The sequence below is a fragment of the Onychostoma macrolepis genome, chromosome 02 (genome assembly GCF_012432095.1).
Source record: "Onychostoma macrolepis isolate SWU-2019 chromosome 02, ASM1243209v1, whole genome shotgun sequence".
In the NCBI taxonomy this organism is placed as follows: Eukaryota; Metazoa; Chordata; class Actinopteri; order Cypriniformes; family Cyprinidae; genus Onychostoma; species Onychostoma macrolepis.
Genome location: NC_081156.1, coordinates 17687474 through 17704250, shown reverse-complemented (window position 1 = coordinate 17704250; position 16777 = coordinate 17687474). Strand labels below are relative to the sequence as shown.

Here is a 16777-nt window from a genome sequence, read left to right as displayed (position 1 = left end):
CAGAGCGGTCTTCAGTAATAGACGTCAAATGGACTCGTTCACTGTTGAGAGAGAGTGAACGCGCCTCACGCGCCTCACGCGCTTGCACAGAGTCGGGCAAAATGGCGGACAAAACGCCAGGTGGGGCGCAGAAAGCCAACTCTAAGGTATTTTTTGACTTTTCTACTTTATATCAGTATATTAAAACCAATCTTTCTTGTTTACGATGATAAAAGTGGAATAATATTGAGTTTGATTCAGTAGTGTGTCGCTTTGTGATACGAGAAAGGTCTATTGAGCTGCTCGGTTGTGATGCTAACTCGCTAGCAGTGCAGTTAGCTAGGCAACCGGCGGCTGCACAGATTTTGTTTCTGTAATACACATGAACAGACTCAGATCTGTTGGCCATATATGCTGCATTTGATCTTCTTATATTATGTTTGATTATACCCTTGACACCACCACAGAACTTAAAATAACTTGCTTTGTTTATTGTTTGCTGACAGGGCTAACACGAGCGTAGTCTACAAATATGACTGTATTACACTGATTTCTGGACGTTATACTCCCATAGAGAGGAGATGGATTTGTTTATTAGCGTTGTTAGTGTCTTAATTGCGCATTTGTGTGTGCACATTTGAGTGATAACTTGCTAGTTTTGCTTTGACGAGCTAACATGATCACACTCGCTAGTAGTGCTAGCCACGTGAACGTGTCAACAGAAATGGAGAGACAGCTGATATGTATAGTTTATATGATTATGGTACTTCTGGTGTTGTTTTAGCCAGTCCAGCTCATCTGTCCTGATGTACTCCGTAATAAGATCCTGCAAAGTGCGCGTCCTTATTCATGGCAAACAGTTACATCTTTAATTCAGAGAACCTAAACAAACCATTACCAAATATGGATATATTAATTATTTTATATATTGTTTTTCCTTCCTCTTCTTCATTTCCCTTTTGTGCTTTTTGGACTTTATATGAATGCATTATTATTTTCCCCAAGAAACTAAAGGTCTCTATTATAAGAGGAAAGTTATGGATCATCTCTGATGTGTGTAATTTAATTTATTTCATATTTTCATACAGGCTTTATTGGAAAGTAAGTTAAAGGCCTTCAGTATCGGCAAGATGGCAGTTGCAAAAAGAACACTAAGTAAAAAAGAGCAGGATGAACTCAAGAAGAAGGTAAGCAGATGAGGTCTAAAGACTGGAATTGATGTGAATATAAAAATGTTTGATATTTTTGGTCTTTTTAATTTATTTTTTAGAACACATTGTTTTCATTTTGTCATATGTCTCCTAGCTTTACGATACAAGTTTAACATTATTCCACTACAATAAATATCTGACACGATCTGTGATTTTCACAGGAGGATGAAAGGGCAGCAGCGGAGATCTATGAGGAATTTCTCGCTGCCTTTGAGGGAGGTGAAGGAAAAGTGAAGACCTTTGTACGTGGTGGGATTGCTAATGCTACTAAAGGTAGGATTATCATGTGAATGTTACAGGTTAATCTTTTTATCTGAGATCAATGTTTTTTTTTTTCTATTATTTGAATTCCACCATACAACAAAGCCAAAGGCTGTAAATGCATAAATGCAAAATACGTTTTTTAAAAATGTTTTTAATAATTTGTTTATGCTCACCCAGGCTTCATTAATTTAATCCAAAATACAGTAGTAACTGTAACTGAATTTTCAGCAGCCATTACTCCAGTCTTCAGTGTCACATGATCCTTCAGAAATCATTCTAATGTGCTTATTTGCTCATTATTATAGTTGTGCAGCTTAGTATTTTTGTGGAAATGTGATGCTACCCCCTCCCCCCCATTTTGTAACATTATACACTTCTTTACTGTCACTTTTCATCAATTTAATGCATCATTCCTGAATAAGTGTTATGAATTTCACCAAATAAATCGATCTTTGACTCCAAACCTTTGAACAATAGATCAATAGATTAACTATACGATCCTCCTAACTGTCTCTGCTTTGATTCTTTGTTACGTGTCTGTTACAGAGGAAGCGGCAGCTGATGAAAAGAAAGGAAAGCTCTACAAACCCAAATCAAGGGTTTTGGAGGCCAAAAGTTTTTTACCTTTGGAAACTCCACCACAGTTTTTAGCAATAGATAAACGCAATGTGAGTCTTTTGTCATTTATTTGTATCTGACCTTATTTCAAAGCCTCTATTTTGTCATATAACCCATTATTTTTCTATTATATTGCCTAGGCATCGAAGAAGGGAGACAAAGAAAAGAAAAAGAGCAACCTTGAACTCTTCAAAGAAGAACTGAAACAGTAGATGTTCTTTAAATTCTTATTCAACAAATGACAGCACCTTTAAAATTACCATTTCAAGTGTAACCCTCTGTTGTTTTTTTTAGGATACAGGAGGAGCGCGATGAACGGCACCGGTTGAAGGGCCGAGTCAGTCGTTTTGAGCCTCTTCCATCAGTGGAAGGAAGGCGATCCTGTAAGTTCTTTATTCATGTTTTTTGTTTTTATTTTCTTTTTTTCTCACCAAAACAATCCGTTTCCCCCTACGTTCGCTCATGGACCCAGTGAAGTTTGTGCCCCTCCCACATGTCTTGGCCACTGCCACAATTCAGCAGCGTATACGCTTTTTAAATTCAGGAAACAAAATTCACACTGCTTTTCTTCTGCTTTTAGCGGATGGTTCTTCAAGAAGAAACCGTCCGTCCAGTGGTAATTTTGTTTTATATACTGTGTAATGCAATGACCATTTTGCTGTTTATGTATCCCATCATGGAAGAAGAGATGGTAAATCGTCAGTTGTTATTCAGAGCTATTATATTGCTTTTCAGTCTTGGATGATTCTGCTCCTGGCTCACACGATGTTGGTGATCCGACAACTACAAATCTCTATTTGGGGAACATAAATCCTCAGGTAATTGGTCTTGATTTTTTTCTGATAATTGTTGTTAGGTAACGTCAGTAAACCAAGAATTTCCCATGCTAAAACATACTCTCTCACGCTCCAGATGAATGAGGAGATGCTGTGTCAGGAATTCGGTCGCTATGGTCCATTAGCCAGTGTGAAAATTATGTGGCCCAGGACTGATGAGGAAAGGGCTAGAGAAAGGAACTGTGGTTTTGTAGCCTTCATGACGAGGAGAGATGCTGAACGTGCACTTAAACATTTAAATGGTAAATATATTTCTTTTTTATGTTGATGTAATGCGATTATATCAAACGATATGCTGCGGGGGTTTTTTATCACAAGTTTTTATATTTTGGCGATAAGTGTTGGAAGTGCAAATTCTGTGCCTATACTACAATTTTTCATGTTTATTAACTTCTTTATTTGTGAAAAATACAATAATAAGATTGTAGAATCAAGAAGTTGCTAAAAAAAATATTTTAGCAGTTATTAAACATAAATGTCTTTAAATAGTGTGATATCATATAGGCCTATATCAGCTTTATTTTGCTCATTGGCCATCCTGTTCTCATAGATATTATAAAAAATTATTTCCCTCATAAAACCATTGAAGAATTTGCCAAATGCTGTCCATTTCAGGCAAAATGATAATGAATTTTGAAATGAAACTGGGATGGGGCAAAGGTGTACCAATTCCTCCTCACCCCATATACATTCCACCTTCAATGATGGAGCACACCCTCCCGCCTCCACCCTCTGGACTGCCCTTCAATGCCCAGCCCAAAGAGAGGCTGAAGAACCCTAACGCTCCTATGCCTCCACCTCCAAAGTGCAAAGAGGAGTTTGAGAAGGTAACTTGGCATATGTGGGACAAAAAGATTTTGGTTAGCATGGTCATTAAAAGTAGTTAGGAGAAATTAGTTGTTTTTATAAATTTATTTTGTTTGTGTGAAAGAGGTGCAGACCTTTTTTGGCATTATCTTCTTTGTGAAAAATATTTTGCCCATAGAATCATGAAAGTTTAATTAAATTAGAATTAAATTTTTTTTGTAAATAAATCAATCATATAAATTACATGTGTACCATGCTGATTGTACCGGTAAGTGTTTTGTAGTGTAGATTATTCATTGCACAAGACATTTTATGGGTTTTGGCTGCAAGTTAGGATGAAACTACACGTTTGGTATTGTCTGTTTGAAGAAATGTAAAGAGATTTTTTAAATATATATATATATATATATATAGTATGGATGCAGATGATTCTAAGGAATGTGTTCAGTCAAGTTTTAAAACTGACACAGTAGAACACATTTGTTATTGTAGGAGTATATGTTGCATTTAGTGTTATGCCTGTTTCTTTTTAACAATACTCACATATATTCTATGTTTATTATCTGATGTGACTTCATATCCAGACTCTGTCGCAAGCCATAGTCAAAGTGGTTATCCCAACAGAAAGGTACATGTTTTTCTTTTTTTCCAAATTCTTATGAAATGTAGAGAACTTATCCCATCTCTGTAGTTTAAAAGATTGGCCATATCCATGCTACCAGAGGCTGGTTTGAGTGAGAAATAGTTGAGGCCTTGCATGAAAATAAGGAGCAGCTACTAACAATACGAGGCACACACATGAATTGCATTTCCCTATAAAGGTGTTGCATCATACCACTCAGGTGAAGTTCATATCAGTAGAGAAAGTTCTGTGATTTTTATTTTATTGTATTTTTTTTATTGTTTTTGTTGACATGCGCTACTACCATTCAAACGTTTGGGGTCAGTAAGATTTTTTTTTTAAAGATATTATTACATTTATCCAGCAAGTATTCATTAAATTGATCAAAAATGTCAGTAAAGGCAAGTTGCAAAGATTTCTATTTCAAATAAATGTTTTTTTCCAAAGAATTCTGAAGACAGTATATCAGAGTTTTCACAAAAATAAGCATGACAACTGTTTTCAGCATCTATAATAATAATAAATGTTTTTTGAGCACCAAATCAACATATTAGAATGATTTCTGAAAGATCATGTGATACTGAAGAATGGAGTAATGGCTGCTAAAAATGTCAATTTTGCCACCTCAGGTATATATTACATTTCCAAATATATTAAAACAGGAGAAGAGACTTTAAATTGTTGTGATATTTCACTATATAACTGTTTTTACTGCATTTTTAATCAAATTCAGCCTTGGAGCATAAGAGGCTTCTTTTAAAAACATCTTACCAGCCCCCAACTTCAGGCCGTAGTGTACATAATGATTTAATTCTGTCTGGTGTTTGTAGGTCCTCCTTTTGGACAGAATAGAATTATCAGATATCAATTTTACAGCATGCTTGACAGGTCGTTCCACTAGTTTGGGTGTTTTTGAGAGAATTGTTCAGATTTTATCGGACTGCATCAGATGTGATTCATGACACTACTAATTTAGCAACTAAAACACTACACAACACACATTCACCTAGTGTCAGTTTTACAAAACCAGCCCTCTGGCTATTGCTCACTTCAACTGCCCCAGTAGCATGGCACAAAAGCGACACCCAATCCCCATAGTCTCAGTGACCTTTGACATTGGCCTTGGTGAGCAGCACAAGTTGAACTGTCTGCAGCAGCGAGGGACCAGAAAAGCGTCACAGGATGGATTGGGGAAAGTATACAGAATGATTGCCTGACATTGGTATGATCGGCTCCAATACTTGTGATTTGTGTTTCAGTACATTTGAAAAACATCATCTGTTGATTTTATCGGCCACTTCACGAGCCAGTCAGGAAGCCAATTGTTGTCCCTATCCCTTAACTGACTCTAGAAGTGCTTACATGATTTTGTCCCTCTCCATCCACACTTGTCTCTTGTCAAAAAGCAAGAAAGATCACTATCACTCTGCCTCACATTTAGTATCTCAGTAGCACGTCTAATTATAAGTTACGAGGACAGAATGCTATGGCTGAGACTCAGATTCAGATGTAGATTGTGGATTTAAATGTTTTGATTGTTACAGCTGTCACACTGCCAGTCAGTTTTAAATCTTAAAAGCTCAAATATGTTTATTGATTCATGGATAGTAAGTGCAAGGATGTTGCATTTCATCAGATGTCATATTGTAGCAGTAGCAGTTGTTTAGGTGTGGCTGGTGATGGCGCTGAATCTGTTTCGCTTTAACTGTGTTTTTCTCGTAGGAATTTGCTCTCTCTCATCCATCGAATGATCGAGTTTGTGGTGCGTGAGGGTCCAATGTTTGAAGCCATGATCATGAACAGAGAGATCAACAATCCGCTCTACAGGTGAGCACATTTTAATCACTTTAATCACTCCAAGCCTTTAAAGTTGGCACGGAAAAAAATTCACCAAATCTGTTTTCAAAATGCATGTTTAAAAAGAATTCCTCAATTGTTTAGTCATCTTAAACCTGCCCCTTTCAACTGCAGTTTCACATTCAGATCTGCCTCCATCCCATCAACAAACACTGGATAGAACCAAGTCCCATTTTTTTCCAACAATGTTTAACTAAAAAGTACGTCACAATATAAGGATAAGATCTGTCACTTCCATTTCGTAATAACTTTAAAGGCTTAGTTCACCCAAAAATGAAATATAGCCCATGATTTACTCACCCTCAAGGCGTCCTAGGTGTATATGACTTAATTCTCTCAAACAAATCCAATCTTAGTTGTATTAAAAATGTCCTGGCTCTTCCAAGCTGTGTAATGGTGTTGGGTGTTATTGTTCAACAGTCCAAAAGAAGGCCAATAAAGTGCATCCATCCATAATAAAAAGTGCTTCACGTGGCTCCGGGGGGTGAATAAAGGCCCCCTTCAGCGAATCGATGCATTTTTGTAAGAAAAATATCCATATTAAGACGTTATAAACAGTTGTCTCTAGCTTCCACTAACTGTTGTATGCACGTTCACGAGAGAGTGCCTTTCTGGTGGATGACGTAGGACGTCGGTGTAGCATGATTAGTGACGAACGTGGAGGAGAGAGCAAAATAAAACACCGGTCATGAGTTAGAAGTACAAACGAGGATTTGTAAAGAAAAATGTCTGAGGATTTTGATATAAGCCAAGAGGAGACTGGTTTTCCTTTGCTAAAGTAAGGAAACTTTGCTTCCTTTGCTCCTGTAAACAAACGTCGATTCTTGCAAGAATAGCGTATTCTTACTGGAGCTAATGCTACGCTGGCATCCTACGTCATCTGCCTGGAATGGCACGGCATTGTACGGCAGTTAGCGCAAGCTAGAGATTACTGTTATAAAGTTTTAAATATGGATATTTTTCTTACAAAAATGCATCGATTTGCTAAAGGAGGCCTTTATTCATATGAGGCACTTTTTATTATGGATGGATGCGCTATATTGTACTTCTTTTGGACTGTTGAACAGTAACACCCACCCACTGTCATTATAAAGCTTGGAAGAGCAAGGACTTTTTTTTTTTTTTAACATTCTCTTTATTGTTTCTCGTAAAGAGAGAGAACAAAACAGAACAAAAACGTACTTAGATTGAAATTACAACACTGCAGAAACATCACACCTTTCATAACAAAATGAAATTTTAATACCCTTCCCAGCTGTCACAAATGTTTCAAAGTGGAAGCAACACCTTGTCACTTTCAAAATAGTCTATGAAGCATCCCCAAGTGTCATAGAACTTAGAAGCTTTATCCTTTATAGAAAACCTAATTCTTTCTAACTGAAGATACTGCATGACCTCTCTCTCATCCAAGTCGGGGGGGGGGTTTTGTTTCCAATTAAGAATAAGTCGTCTTCGTGCAAGAAGCATCACAAATGTAATCACAGAGGACATATTTGAATATAACTCCAATTGCATTCGTATGATTTTTTTTTTGAGTTTACTTGTATACTGATAATGTCCTTAAATCAAACATTGTTGTTTTTTGTTAAAATTCAACAGGTTTTTATTTGAAAATCAAAGTCCTGCTCATGTTTATTACCGGTGGAAGTTATACACCATATTACAGGTTAGTCTGATTTTTATTCTTTTGTCAGAAACATGTGAAATGTGTTCAGCTGTAAAATAAAAAAAAATATCTCCACTCACAGGGCGAATCTCCAACAAAATGGAAAACAGAAGACTTCAGAATATTTAAGAACGGATCTCTCTGGCGACCACCACCTCTCAACCCGTATTTACATGGCACTCCTGAAGATGAGGAGCGTGATGATGATGATGAAGATGATGAAACTAGCAAGAAGGGCGCGTTGAAAGACGAGTATGTCTATCTATCAAAATCTGGAGTTTATGAAGATATCCAATCCTTCTAGTATGGAGCTACTAGGCTTTTGGTTGTAGCCAATATTGTTGGTTATGTGTACTTAATATTCTCCTCTTCTGCAGCGAGAGGGATAAATTGGAGGAGTTACTCCGAGGTCTCACGCCAAGGAAGAGCGACATAGCTGACGCCATGTTTTTCTGCCTCACGCGTGCTGACGCGGCCGAAGAGATTGTGGAATGCATCGCGGAGTCTCTGTCCATACTTAAAACACCTCTGCCAAAGAAGGTCACTCTTACACAGCAGAATTACGATTAATAAAGGATTTTGTGTGTGTCTCATCACTTTTGTTTACATGTGCATTTCTGTCGTCCTTCAGATTGCAAGGTTATATTTGGTGTCAGATGTGCTGTATAACTCATCTGCAAAAGTTACTAATGCCTCCTATTACAGAAAATTGTAAGTCTAAGAATGATTTTTAAATGCACAATCAAGGTATTTATTCTTGTTTGTCAGTTTATTCAATGTGTTTTGTTTTTATTCTTTTACAGCTTTGAAACTAAACTCTGCCAGATATTTTCTGATCTAAATGCCACTTATAAGACAATACAGGGCCATTTACAATCCGAGAATTTCAAGGTGCGCTATTTTGCTCTTTTAACACGCAATGGTTTTCTGTTTTAAAGATTGGAGTTGATGTTTTTCAATTTTGGTCCTCACAGCAACGAGTAATGTCCTGTTTCCGTGCGTGGGAGGACTGGGCAGTGTATCCCGATCCATTCCTGATTAAACTTCAGAACATCTTCCTGGGCCTCGTCAGTCTCGATCCTGAAAAGGAGCCTGCAGAGCTGTTGCCAGAGGTTAGCTTCGTAGAGATTGACTGATTGAGTTATGATTCATAGATTTTCAATGGTTAGGTTTGAGTTAAGTCACAATTCATCTAGACATGAACTGACAGATTGGATGTTTATTTCATTTTCACTTAGCAACCAGAAAGGTCAGAGGACATTGATGGTGCTCCTATTGTGGAGGAGGAGCTGGATGGTGCTCCTTTGGATGATGTTGACGGCATGCCCATAGATGGAGCGCCAATTGATGGTGCACCACTTGACGACCTGGATGGAATGCCCATCAAGGGGACAGATGATGATCTAGATGGCATTCCTTGTAAGAATGCTGACAACATTGATTTTTTATTTTATTTTTATTTTTTATTTAACTTTCATACACTTAGTTACCTACTTGGTAAACTCAACACATCACTCTATTCAAAAATCGAAAAGAATGTACTTTAAAATTACAATTTATGAATGTCAGGGCAGATGTTCTAAAATAAAAATCTTCAATGCCCTTTTTTTTTTCTCTCTATTTTTTGTTTTCAGTGGATCAAAAACCAGGCTTCAAGGTAGCCCCGTCAAAATGGGAGGAAGTGGATGGTGCTGCTTTGGAGGCTCAAGGTTAGTCCAGATGACATTTATAACATTGTCTGAAGCTTAATCTCCTTGTAGAATTTTGAAATCACCATGATTTTTATCTCTTTTTTTTTAGCTGTAACCACGTCAAAATGGGAAATATTTGATCTACCAGATGAATCTGAAAAAAGTAAAACGAGGTAAGTTTTACTAGTTCTACTTAGTTTGTGAAACTTGTGGAATTTAAATAATGGAAAGGTCATAGGAATGCCATAGAAATTCTTGTTTTTAACTAATTTTCACATTCTTGTCATAGTGCAACACGGGAAACTGAGAGTAAAGACTCTCTCAAGAGCTCCAGCGCTGCAGACCAGCAGTCCTACAGTAATCCTGTTAGAGAAGAATACGATTTAAAGTCTGCTAAGTTTTCTGAGATGAGCGAGGAGAAACGTGCCAAACTGCGAGAAATCGAGGTATACCTAAATGCTAAATGTACTAAACACAATTCTTCACATGCTTGAAAGCTGTTTAGAGATCTCAGTCATTTTTCTTTGTCTGTTATAGCTTAAAGTCATGAAGTTTCAAGATGAGCTTGAATCTGGAAAACGACCCAAAAAATCTGGACAGAGTATTCAAGAACAAGTAGAGCTTTACCGGGACAAGTTACTACAGCGGGTTAGTTTTGATTTTTTTTTTGTTTTTGGTGTTTCTTTAGTGTTATTATTTTGTTGGAAACCACTATTTTTGGACATTCTTCAGGAGAAGGAGAAAGAGACGGAGAAAGACAAAGAGAAAGAAAAAGAGAGAAAAGAGAAAGATAAATCTGATGTATCCCACAAAGAGAAGGACAAAGATGACTCCACACCGGGCAGAAAAGAAAAGTAAGATACCTCAACATTACTTCAGGATTTAAGAAATAGAGACATTTGTTTAATACGTTTGTCTTTAAACAATTTTATTTCCTTCCCAGAAAACGGAGGCATAGTCCCTCTCCCAGTCCCACCCGAAGTAGCAGCAGTAGGCGCGGCAGGTCGCCCTCACCACGATCAGAGCGCTCCGATAGATCCTATACAAAAGACACCTCTCGGTCGTCTTATAAAGACTCTCCAAGAGAAAGTAACCGCAAGTCATCTAAAAGGTAAACTAACAGTATCCTCTCTTAATCTTCATTGTCACAGCATAAAACTCAATCCTGTGGCTTGTCTTTGTCTTTCAGTACATGCATGGTTATGGACGTTATTACTCATTTTTTTTAATTATTATTTTAGGTCTCCCTCACCCCCAAGAACACCTAAGAGGTCGCGCAGGTCCAGATCGAGAACACCCAAAAAATCCTCAAAGAAATCCAGATCTCGGTCACGATCACCGCACCGTTCTCACAAGAAATCCAAAAAAAGCAAACACTGAGACTTCTGGCTATTATGGGAAGATGCCTGGGTTGTCTTTTGTGCCTCAAATTTGTCCTGTAAATCAGTGTGAAGGACATTTCCCTCTTTCACCCCTCCTTTTGAAGCTCGCTCACTCACATTGGCACAAGAACAGTGTTCAAGGGTCATCTATTGGGTGTTTTATAATGTCATTTAGGAGCTTCCTTTGATGTTCAAAGTGTCCGAAAAGAAAATAACTGCAGTGGTTGGGGCAATCCTCCATCAACATGAAAACTATTGTCTTATTTTTTTATTTTTATTTTTATTTTTTTTTGGTCATTGTTTTTAGATCCCTTGAAACTGACTTAAATTAAACTAGTGTAAGTTTCAGTTGTATAGATGTTTGCTTTTCAATAAAGACACAATTTATGTGACTTTTATTTGAAATGGCTTAGTTTTGTGAATACATCCCAAATAATCATTTTAATTTAAGATATTTTATAAAAGTTTCATTCTAAGCCAGGGTTTTCAATCTTTTAAATTCCACGGACCCCCAAATATGATCAACCTAAAATTAAAAATAATAATAATAAATTTAATTTATACATTTGGTAAATCTTTAGTTATGTATTGAGTGTTTTTAGTATCCACTGTACTATTAGATGTATTGTATTGTTTACATTTATTTAGCAGACACTTTTATCCAAATGAGGACAATAGAAGCAATCAAATCCAACAAAAGAGCAAAAATATTGCAAGCGCTATCTTTGTAAATCCGTTTTTTATTTTGTACAAAATTATTTAGTTGAATCCTATTTTTATGTCAGGGACCGTCGTCTGAAAACCCTGATAAAACTACTTATGCATTATGCAATGACTTCATGGCGCTTGCGCAGTATAGGAAGTGCGTAGACACCGATCCCACGACATTTCCGCAAGTACACAAACAAGGAAGGATCGTTTAGTCGATGTTTGGTAATTCTCAAAAATGAGTGCAATAAAGTCCTGCGGGATTTTGATGAGTTTTTGCTGCGTACTTACGAGCACATATGCATCTTCCGACGTCTTCGATGGTGTTTTGGGAAACACGGCGTCTTGTCATAAAACATGTCAGATGACTTACAGTTTGCACACTTATCCACGGGTGAGTGCGAGACGTTCAACCAGTTACAGCTTGTTTACTAACAAAGAAACGCTATTGAGATTTTTAGCCAGTCGTTAGTTTGCGTTATTAGGAGCTTATGCATTGTAATGTTAGAACAATAACATTGAGGGAAGCGGAATAAGACGCGTTTCTTTAACGCATTTGGCCTGTTTTGTGATTAGGAGGAGGCGCTGTACGCCTGTCAGAGAGGATGTCGTCTCTTCTCCATCTGTCAGTTTGTGGGTGACAGCAAGGATCTCAACGAAACCAAAGCCGAGTGCGAGTCAGGTAATATTAAAGTATAGTCTGTCTGAGTCCTTACAGCACTCGCTTGTCTTTGTGTTGCTAACAGTGTGTGTTTGTGTGTGACTTCCTGCAGCCTGTCGTGAAGCCTACACCCAGTCAGAGGAGCAGTATGCATGCAATCTAGGATGCCAGAGTCAACAGCCATTTGCAGAGCAAAGAATGGAGCAGGTGTGGAAAAACATTTGAATAATTGCTTTACATGTTTACTGTCTTTCAATCGTCAGTTCTACTTGGATTTCACCAGTGTGCTATTTGAAATCACTGTATGTTTGTTTGTTTGTTTTGGTGGGAAGTTGTTGACAATGATGCCCAGGATCCATCTCCTGTACCCACTGACTTTGGTGAGGGGTTTCTGGGAAGACATGATGAGCCAAGCTCACAGCTTCATCACCTCATCCTGGACATTTTACCTCCAGGCAGATGATGGCAAAGTGGTCATTTTCCAGGTAATGTGATGGTGTAGTTTGGCCCTTGATAGTAAAACATTTGGGCACCTCTTGTGCAAAGTAAGGAGTACATTGATCAAGATGTTTTTATCTCATTTCCAGTCCGAGCCGCAAGTTCAGTTTATCCCTCAGTTTGAATTCCAGAGGGACGAGACTGAGGAGTCACAAAGCACTTGTGAGCACTTCACATAACACACATAATGTTTTCCTCTGATTATTAAGATTTGGAAAGTGTCTCACTTCATGACTGTTTTACATGTTTTCAGATTTTAATAATCATAATATCATATGTTAAAGTGGTTGTTCATTGGTTGGAAGTGGATCTGAAAGCAACATTGAGGTTGATTTGTAAGAAGGGTGGGATTTAAGCGGATTAAATGATTGAAGAATCCGACATATATCACTGGATCATCCGGTCATTGCACCAGATGATCCAGTTAGTACATTTTGATTATATATTTATATTTTGATTTATATATTTTTATAACTTTTATTTTGGATGCGATTTAATCGTTTGACAGCACTAATATACACACACACACGTATATGTATGTGTGTGTGTGTATATATTTTAGTATATCTTCTCAAGGGACAATACTATAGAAATGAAAACTGGATATATTTTAGAGTAGTCAATGTGCAGCTTGTATAGCAGTATACATTTACTGTCCTTTGAAAATAACTCAACATACAGCCATTATTGTCAAAATAGCTGGCAACAAAAGTGAGTACACTCTAAGTGATAACAGCTATATGTCATTTAACCATGCAAAGCCACATGTCCTATTCATCATGTTCATGTTTTTGTCTGCTTGACAGGACTATAAAAATGTGTGTATCTTGTATTAGAGCAGTTAAAATTTGGTGATTTGAGTACAATTCTCTCATACTGGCCCCTGGATGTTCAACATGGCACCTCGTGACAAAGAACTCTCTGAGGATTTGAGAATTAGAATTGTTGCTCTCCACAAAGATGGCCGAGGCTATAAGAAATTCAGTAACACCCTGAAACTGAGTTACAGTACAGTGGCCAGTGGCATACAGAGGTTTTCTAAGACAGGTTTCACTTGGAACAGGCGTCACAAGGGTCGATCAAAGAAGAGTCTTTGTGCTGTGCTGTGCTGTGCGTCAGGTGCAGAAGCTGGCTTCAAAAAACAGACACATGAGTGCTGCCAGCATTGCTTTAGAGGTTGCAGAAATGGAAGGTCAGCTTGTCAGTGCTCAGACCATACGCTACACACTGTAATAAGTCGGTTTGCATGGCCGTCGTCCCAGAAGGAAGCCTCTTCTGAAGCTGGCTCATAAAAAAGACTGCAAACAGTTTGCTGAAGACAACCTGGCCAAGAGCATGAATTACTGGAACCATGTCCTGTGGTCTGATGAGTCTAAGGTAAACTTGTTGGGCTCAGATGGTGTCCAGCATGTGGTGACGCTCCTGGTGAGGAGTACCAAGAAAATGAAAAGAAAGTGTCTTGCCTACAGTCAAGCATGGTGGTGGTAGCATCATGGTCTGGGGCTGCATGAGTGCTGCTGGTACTGGGGAGCTGAGGTTCATTGAGGGAAACATGGATTCCAACATGTACTGTGACATTCTGAAGCAGAAGATGATGCCCTCCCTTCAGAAACTTGGCCGAATGGCAGTTTTCCAACATAATAACGACCCCAAACACACCGCCCAGTATGTCTCCAGACCTGAACCCTACTGAGCACCTGTGGATCATCCTCAAGCGGAAGGTGGAGAAGCACCATGTGTCTAACATCCAGCAGCTCCGTGATGTCAGTATGGAGGAGTGGAAGAGGATCCCAGCAACAACCTGCGCAGCTCTGGTGAACTCCAAGCCCAGGAGGATTAAGGGAGTGCCAGATAACAATGGTGCACGCACAGTTTTGACATGTTCACTTAGGGTGTACTCATTTTTGTTGCCAGTTATTTAGACAATAATGGCTATATGTTGAGTTATTATACTACTCTAAAATATATCCAAGTTTCATTTCTATAGTATTGTCCCTTGAGAAGATATACTAAAATGGTTGCTGAAATGTGAGGGATGTACTCACTTTTGTGGGATACTGTATATAAGAAACATGCATGGATGAACCGTTCACAATAACATATGTTTATAGAACCGAAAACAGGTGAATTTTAATCTCATGATGACAAAGTTGAGCGTGTAACATCTGTGCCATTAGTAGCACCAAGCAAATTTGCTGTCTACTTGTTTTGGCTGCCCAATATAACAGCATTTGCTCAACTAATTGGTCCTGTTTTGAGCCAGGACTACCTTTTATTTTGAGAAACTTGTGTTTTGCTGCTGTAGTGGCACAAAAATTACATACTGTAGATTTAAGTCATGTTATGAAATATGTAATAACAGTCATGATTGGTCAGCAAAGGTTTACTTAACCATGTCACTTTCCACAACATCATCTTAGCATCATTCGTTTAACAGAAGTAGTTTCAAGATCTCAACACTGATATTGGACCCCTTGTATTATTAATAGTTGTAGATCCGGAAATGAAAAACCCTATTTATAAAGACTACCCAAGAAGCTACATTCAGGAGAGAGACAGAGACATGTTCATCGATCGAAGCAACTCTGAGGATGATTACAACCTCTTCAGCTGTTTCTCAAGGTCGGTCACATGTTGATCTGGATTTTAATCTCTAATGATTTGTTGCAGTCTGTTGATCTTGTTGAATATGAAGCAACATGTTTTTTTTGTACCGGTAGGAACCCGTGGCTGCCTGGCTGGATCCTGACCACCACTCTGGTTCTGTCTGTCTTGGTTCTGATCTGGATCTGTTGTGCCACAGTGTCCACTGCTGTTGAGCAGTACGTCCCTGCTGAGGTAATACTACTTCACATTCACTCAACTTCATGTTTCTTAGACAATTATTGATTAGTTGGTTATGTTTAACTAACTCGTTCACATGTTCTCCTCCTTTCAACAGAAGCTAAGCATATATGGCGATATGGAGTGCATGAAGGATCAGAAACTGACCCCGTATCTGCAGTCCTCTCTAGTGATCATCAGATCTCCAGGGGTGGAGGAGCAGGAAGCTGGACCTCTTCCATCAAAAGTCAATCTGGATCAGTCTAACATTTAACCAGTCTAACATCCAAAGAAATTGATAGAGCTTTTGGTTTTCTCTTTCAGAGGTGTGGTTATTGCTTCAAACGCATTGACTATGGGTTTCTTGGTTCTCCTTTTTTAAAATTTGAGAAGCGTGGACTGTGGGGAATATATTCTGTTGATGTTTTGGCACTTTAAAGGCATTACCTATCAGATTGAAAGCTCTGTAGGATCTGAGTTTTTTGTTTACTGCCCATTTGTAGAGATGAAGTCTTCTTGTTTCCCTTATTTGTTTTTGAGTGTTCTCAGTTTGATCAATAACAGCTTGTGATTTGAGGTACGTTGCACAATGACATTAACATTTTGATTCATGTTTTAGTACAAGATATCTCTGCTGGAATGAGTGGAAATTTCTTGAACTGCCATAGAGACAGTCGTAAAGTCAATAAAGGCATTGTAAATGAAGATATTTTGCGACCTCTCAGATTTGTCATCTAAATATGGTTAATAAACAAACCTACTAAAAAGTGTTCTGTTCTCTTGTTTTGTTTTTAATTTAAATAGATAAAGAGTTGTAGTGCAGGTTTTAGTGTGTATTTTGTCTTTTTTTTTTTTGGACATTTCTTATCTGTGTGAGCATGTCAGTGCTGACAACAAAGATTTTATGTGCTGATAGAAGTGCTGATGTTGTTAGCAATTTACCGTCTTGTAACGCTTCTGAAGACCGTTTCTGAATACCAGATGTAAGAATTGCACATTGACATTTTTTGAAGTAAATACTTTAGATGTGAAGCCCAACAGGACCCAACCTCGGGTAGTGAAATTAGGTTACATTGGTCTTTAACGAGAGTTAATTGAATTAGATGTATTATCTATTCTGTATTGCTTGAAGATTTTTTTTTCAAGCTGAAACA

At 38.0% G+C, this 16777-nt stretch overlaps 2 protein-coding genes across 4 annotated transcripts; both read left to right on the top strand.

Moving 5' to 3' along the window:
• Nucleotides 1-18: 18 nt before the first annotated feature.
• u2surp (U2 snRNP-associated SURP domain containing) lies at nucleotides 19-11325 on the top strand. 3 transcript variants are annotated; one of them, XM_058750510.1, is made up of 26 exons: nucleotides 19-146; nucleotides 1068-1166; nucleotides 1352-1463; nucleotides 2001-2122; nucleotides 2213-2280; nucleotides 2367-2455; nucleotides 2653-2688; nucleotides 2808-2890; nucleotides 2985-3150; nucleotides 3524-3735; nucleotides 4300-4343; nucleotides 6060-6164; nucleotides 7794-7860; nucleotides 7943-8112; nucleotides 8238-8400; nucleotides 8492-8571; nucleotides 8664-8751; nucleotides 8835-8972; nucleotides 9099-9279; nucleotides 9495-9569; nucleotides 9661-9724; nucleotides 9841-9997; nucleotides 10089-10199; nucleotides 10284-10405; nucleotides 10495-10662; nucleotides 10793-11325. In XM_058750510.1, the coding sequence occupies exons 1-26, from the start codon at nucleotides 102-104 to the stop codon at nucleotides 10929-10931; spliced, it is 2904 nt and encodes a 967-aa protein (XP_058606493.1). In that variant the 5' UTR covers nucleotides 19-101; the 3' UTR covers nucleotides 10932-11325. The 3 variants fall into 3 exon arrangements, with proteins under 3 accessions (XP_058606493.1, XP_058606503.1, XP_058606513.1); XM_058750520.1 differs by lacking the exon at nucleotides 2653-2688; XM_058750530.1 differs by lacking the exons at nucleotides 19-146; nucleotides 1068-1166; nucleotides 1352-1463; ... (5 more) ...; nucleotides 2985-3150; nucleotides 4300-4343 and having other exon boundaries at nucleotides 3596-3735.
• A 465-nt stretch (nucleotides 11326-11790) lies between these two features.
• On the top strand, nucleotides 11791-16393 carry tmem59 (transmembrane protein 59). The gene is made up of 8 exons (XM_058750542.1): nucleotides 11791-12035; nucleotides 12218-12323; nucleotides 12415-12509; nucleotides 12635-12787; nucleotides 12890-12962; nucleotides 15290-15422; nucleotides 15521-15638; nucleotides 15742-16393. The coding sequence occupies exons 1-8, from the start codon at nucleotides 11880-11882 to the stop codon at nucleotides 15895-15897; spliced, it is 990 nt and encodes a 329-aa protein (XP_058606525.1). The 5' UTR covers nucleotides 11791-11879; the 3' UTR covers nucleotides 15898-16393.
• The last annotated feature ends 384 nt before the right edge of the window (nucleotides 16394-16777 follow it).

Excerpts from the sequence above, each read along its gene's own strand:
- tmem59 (XM_058750542.1), top strand. The coding sequence starts at position 11,880 with ATGAGTGCAATAAAGTCCTGCGGGATTTTGATGAGTTTTTGCTGCGTA. Across the intron at positions 12,510-12,634 it reads CAGAGCAAAGAATGGAGCAG|TTGTTGACAATGATGCCCAG; the intron begins GTGTGGAAAAAC and ends TTTGGTGGGAAG. Across the intron at positions 15,639-15,741 it reads AGCAGTACGTCCCTGCTGAG|AAGCTAAGCATATATGGCGA; the intron begins GTAATACTACTT and ends TCCTTTCAACAG.
- u2surp (XM_058750510.1), top strand. The coding sequence starts at position 102 with ATGGCGGACAAAACGCCAGGTGGGGCGCAGAAAGCCAACTCTAAG. Across the intron at positions 1,464-2,000 it reads GATTGCTAATGCTACTAAAG|AGGAAGCGGCAGCTGATGAA; the intron begins GTAGGATTATCA and ends TGTCTGTTACAG. Across the intron at positions 2,281-2,366 it reads TTCAAAGAAGAACTGAAACA|GATACAGGAGGAGCGCGATG; the intron begins GTAGATGTTCTT and ends TGTTTTTTTTAG.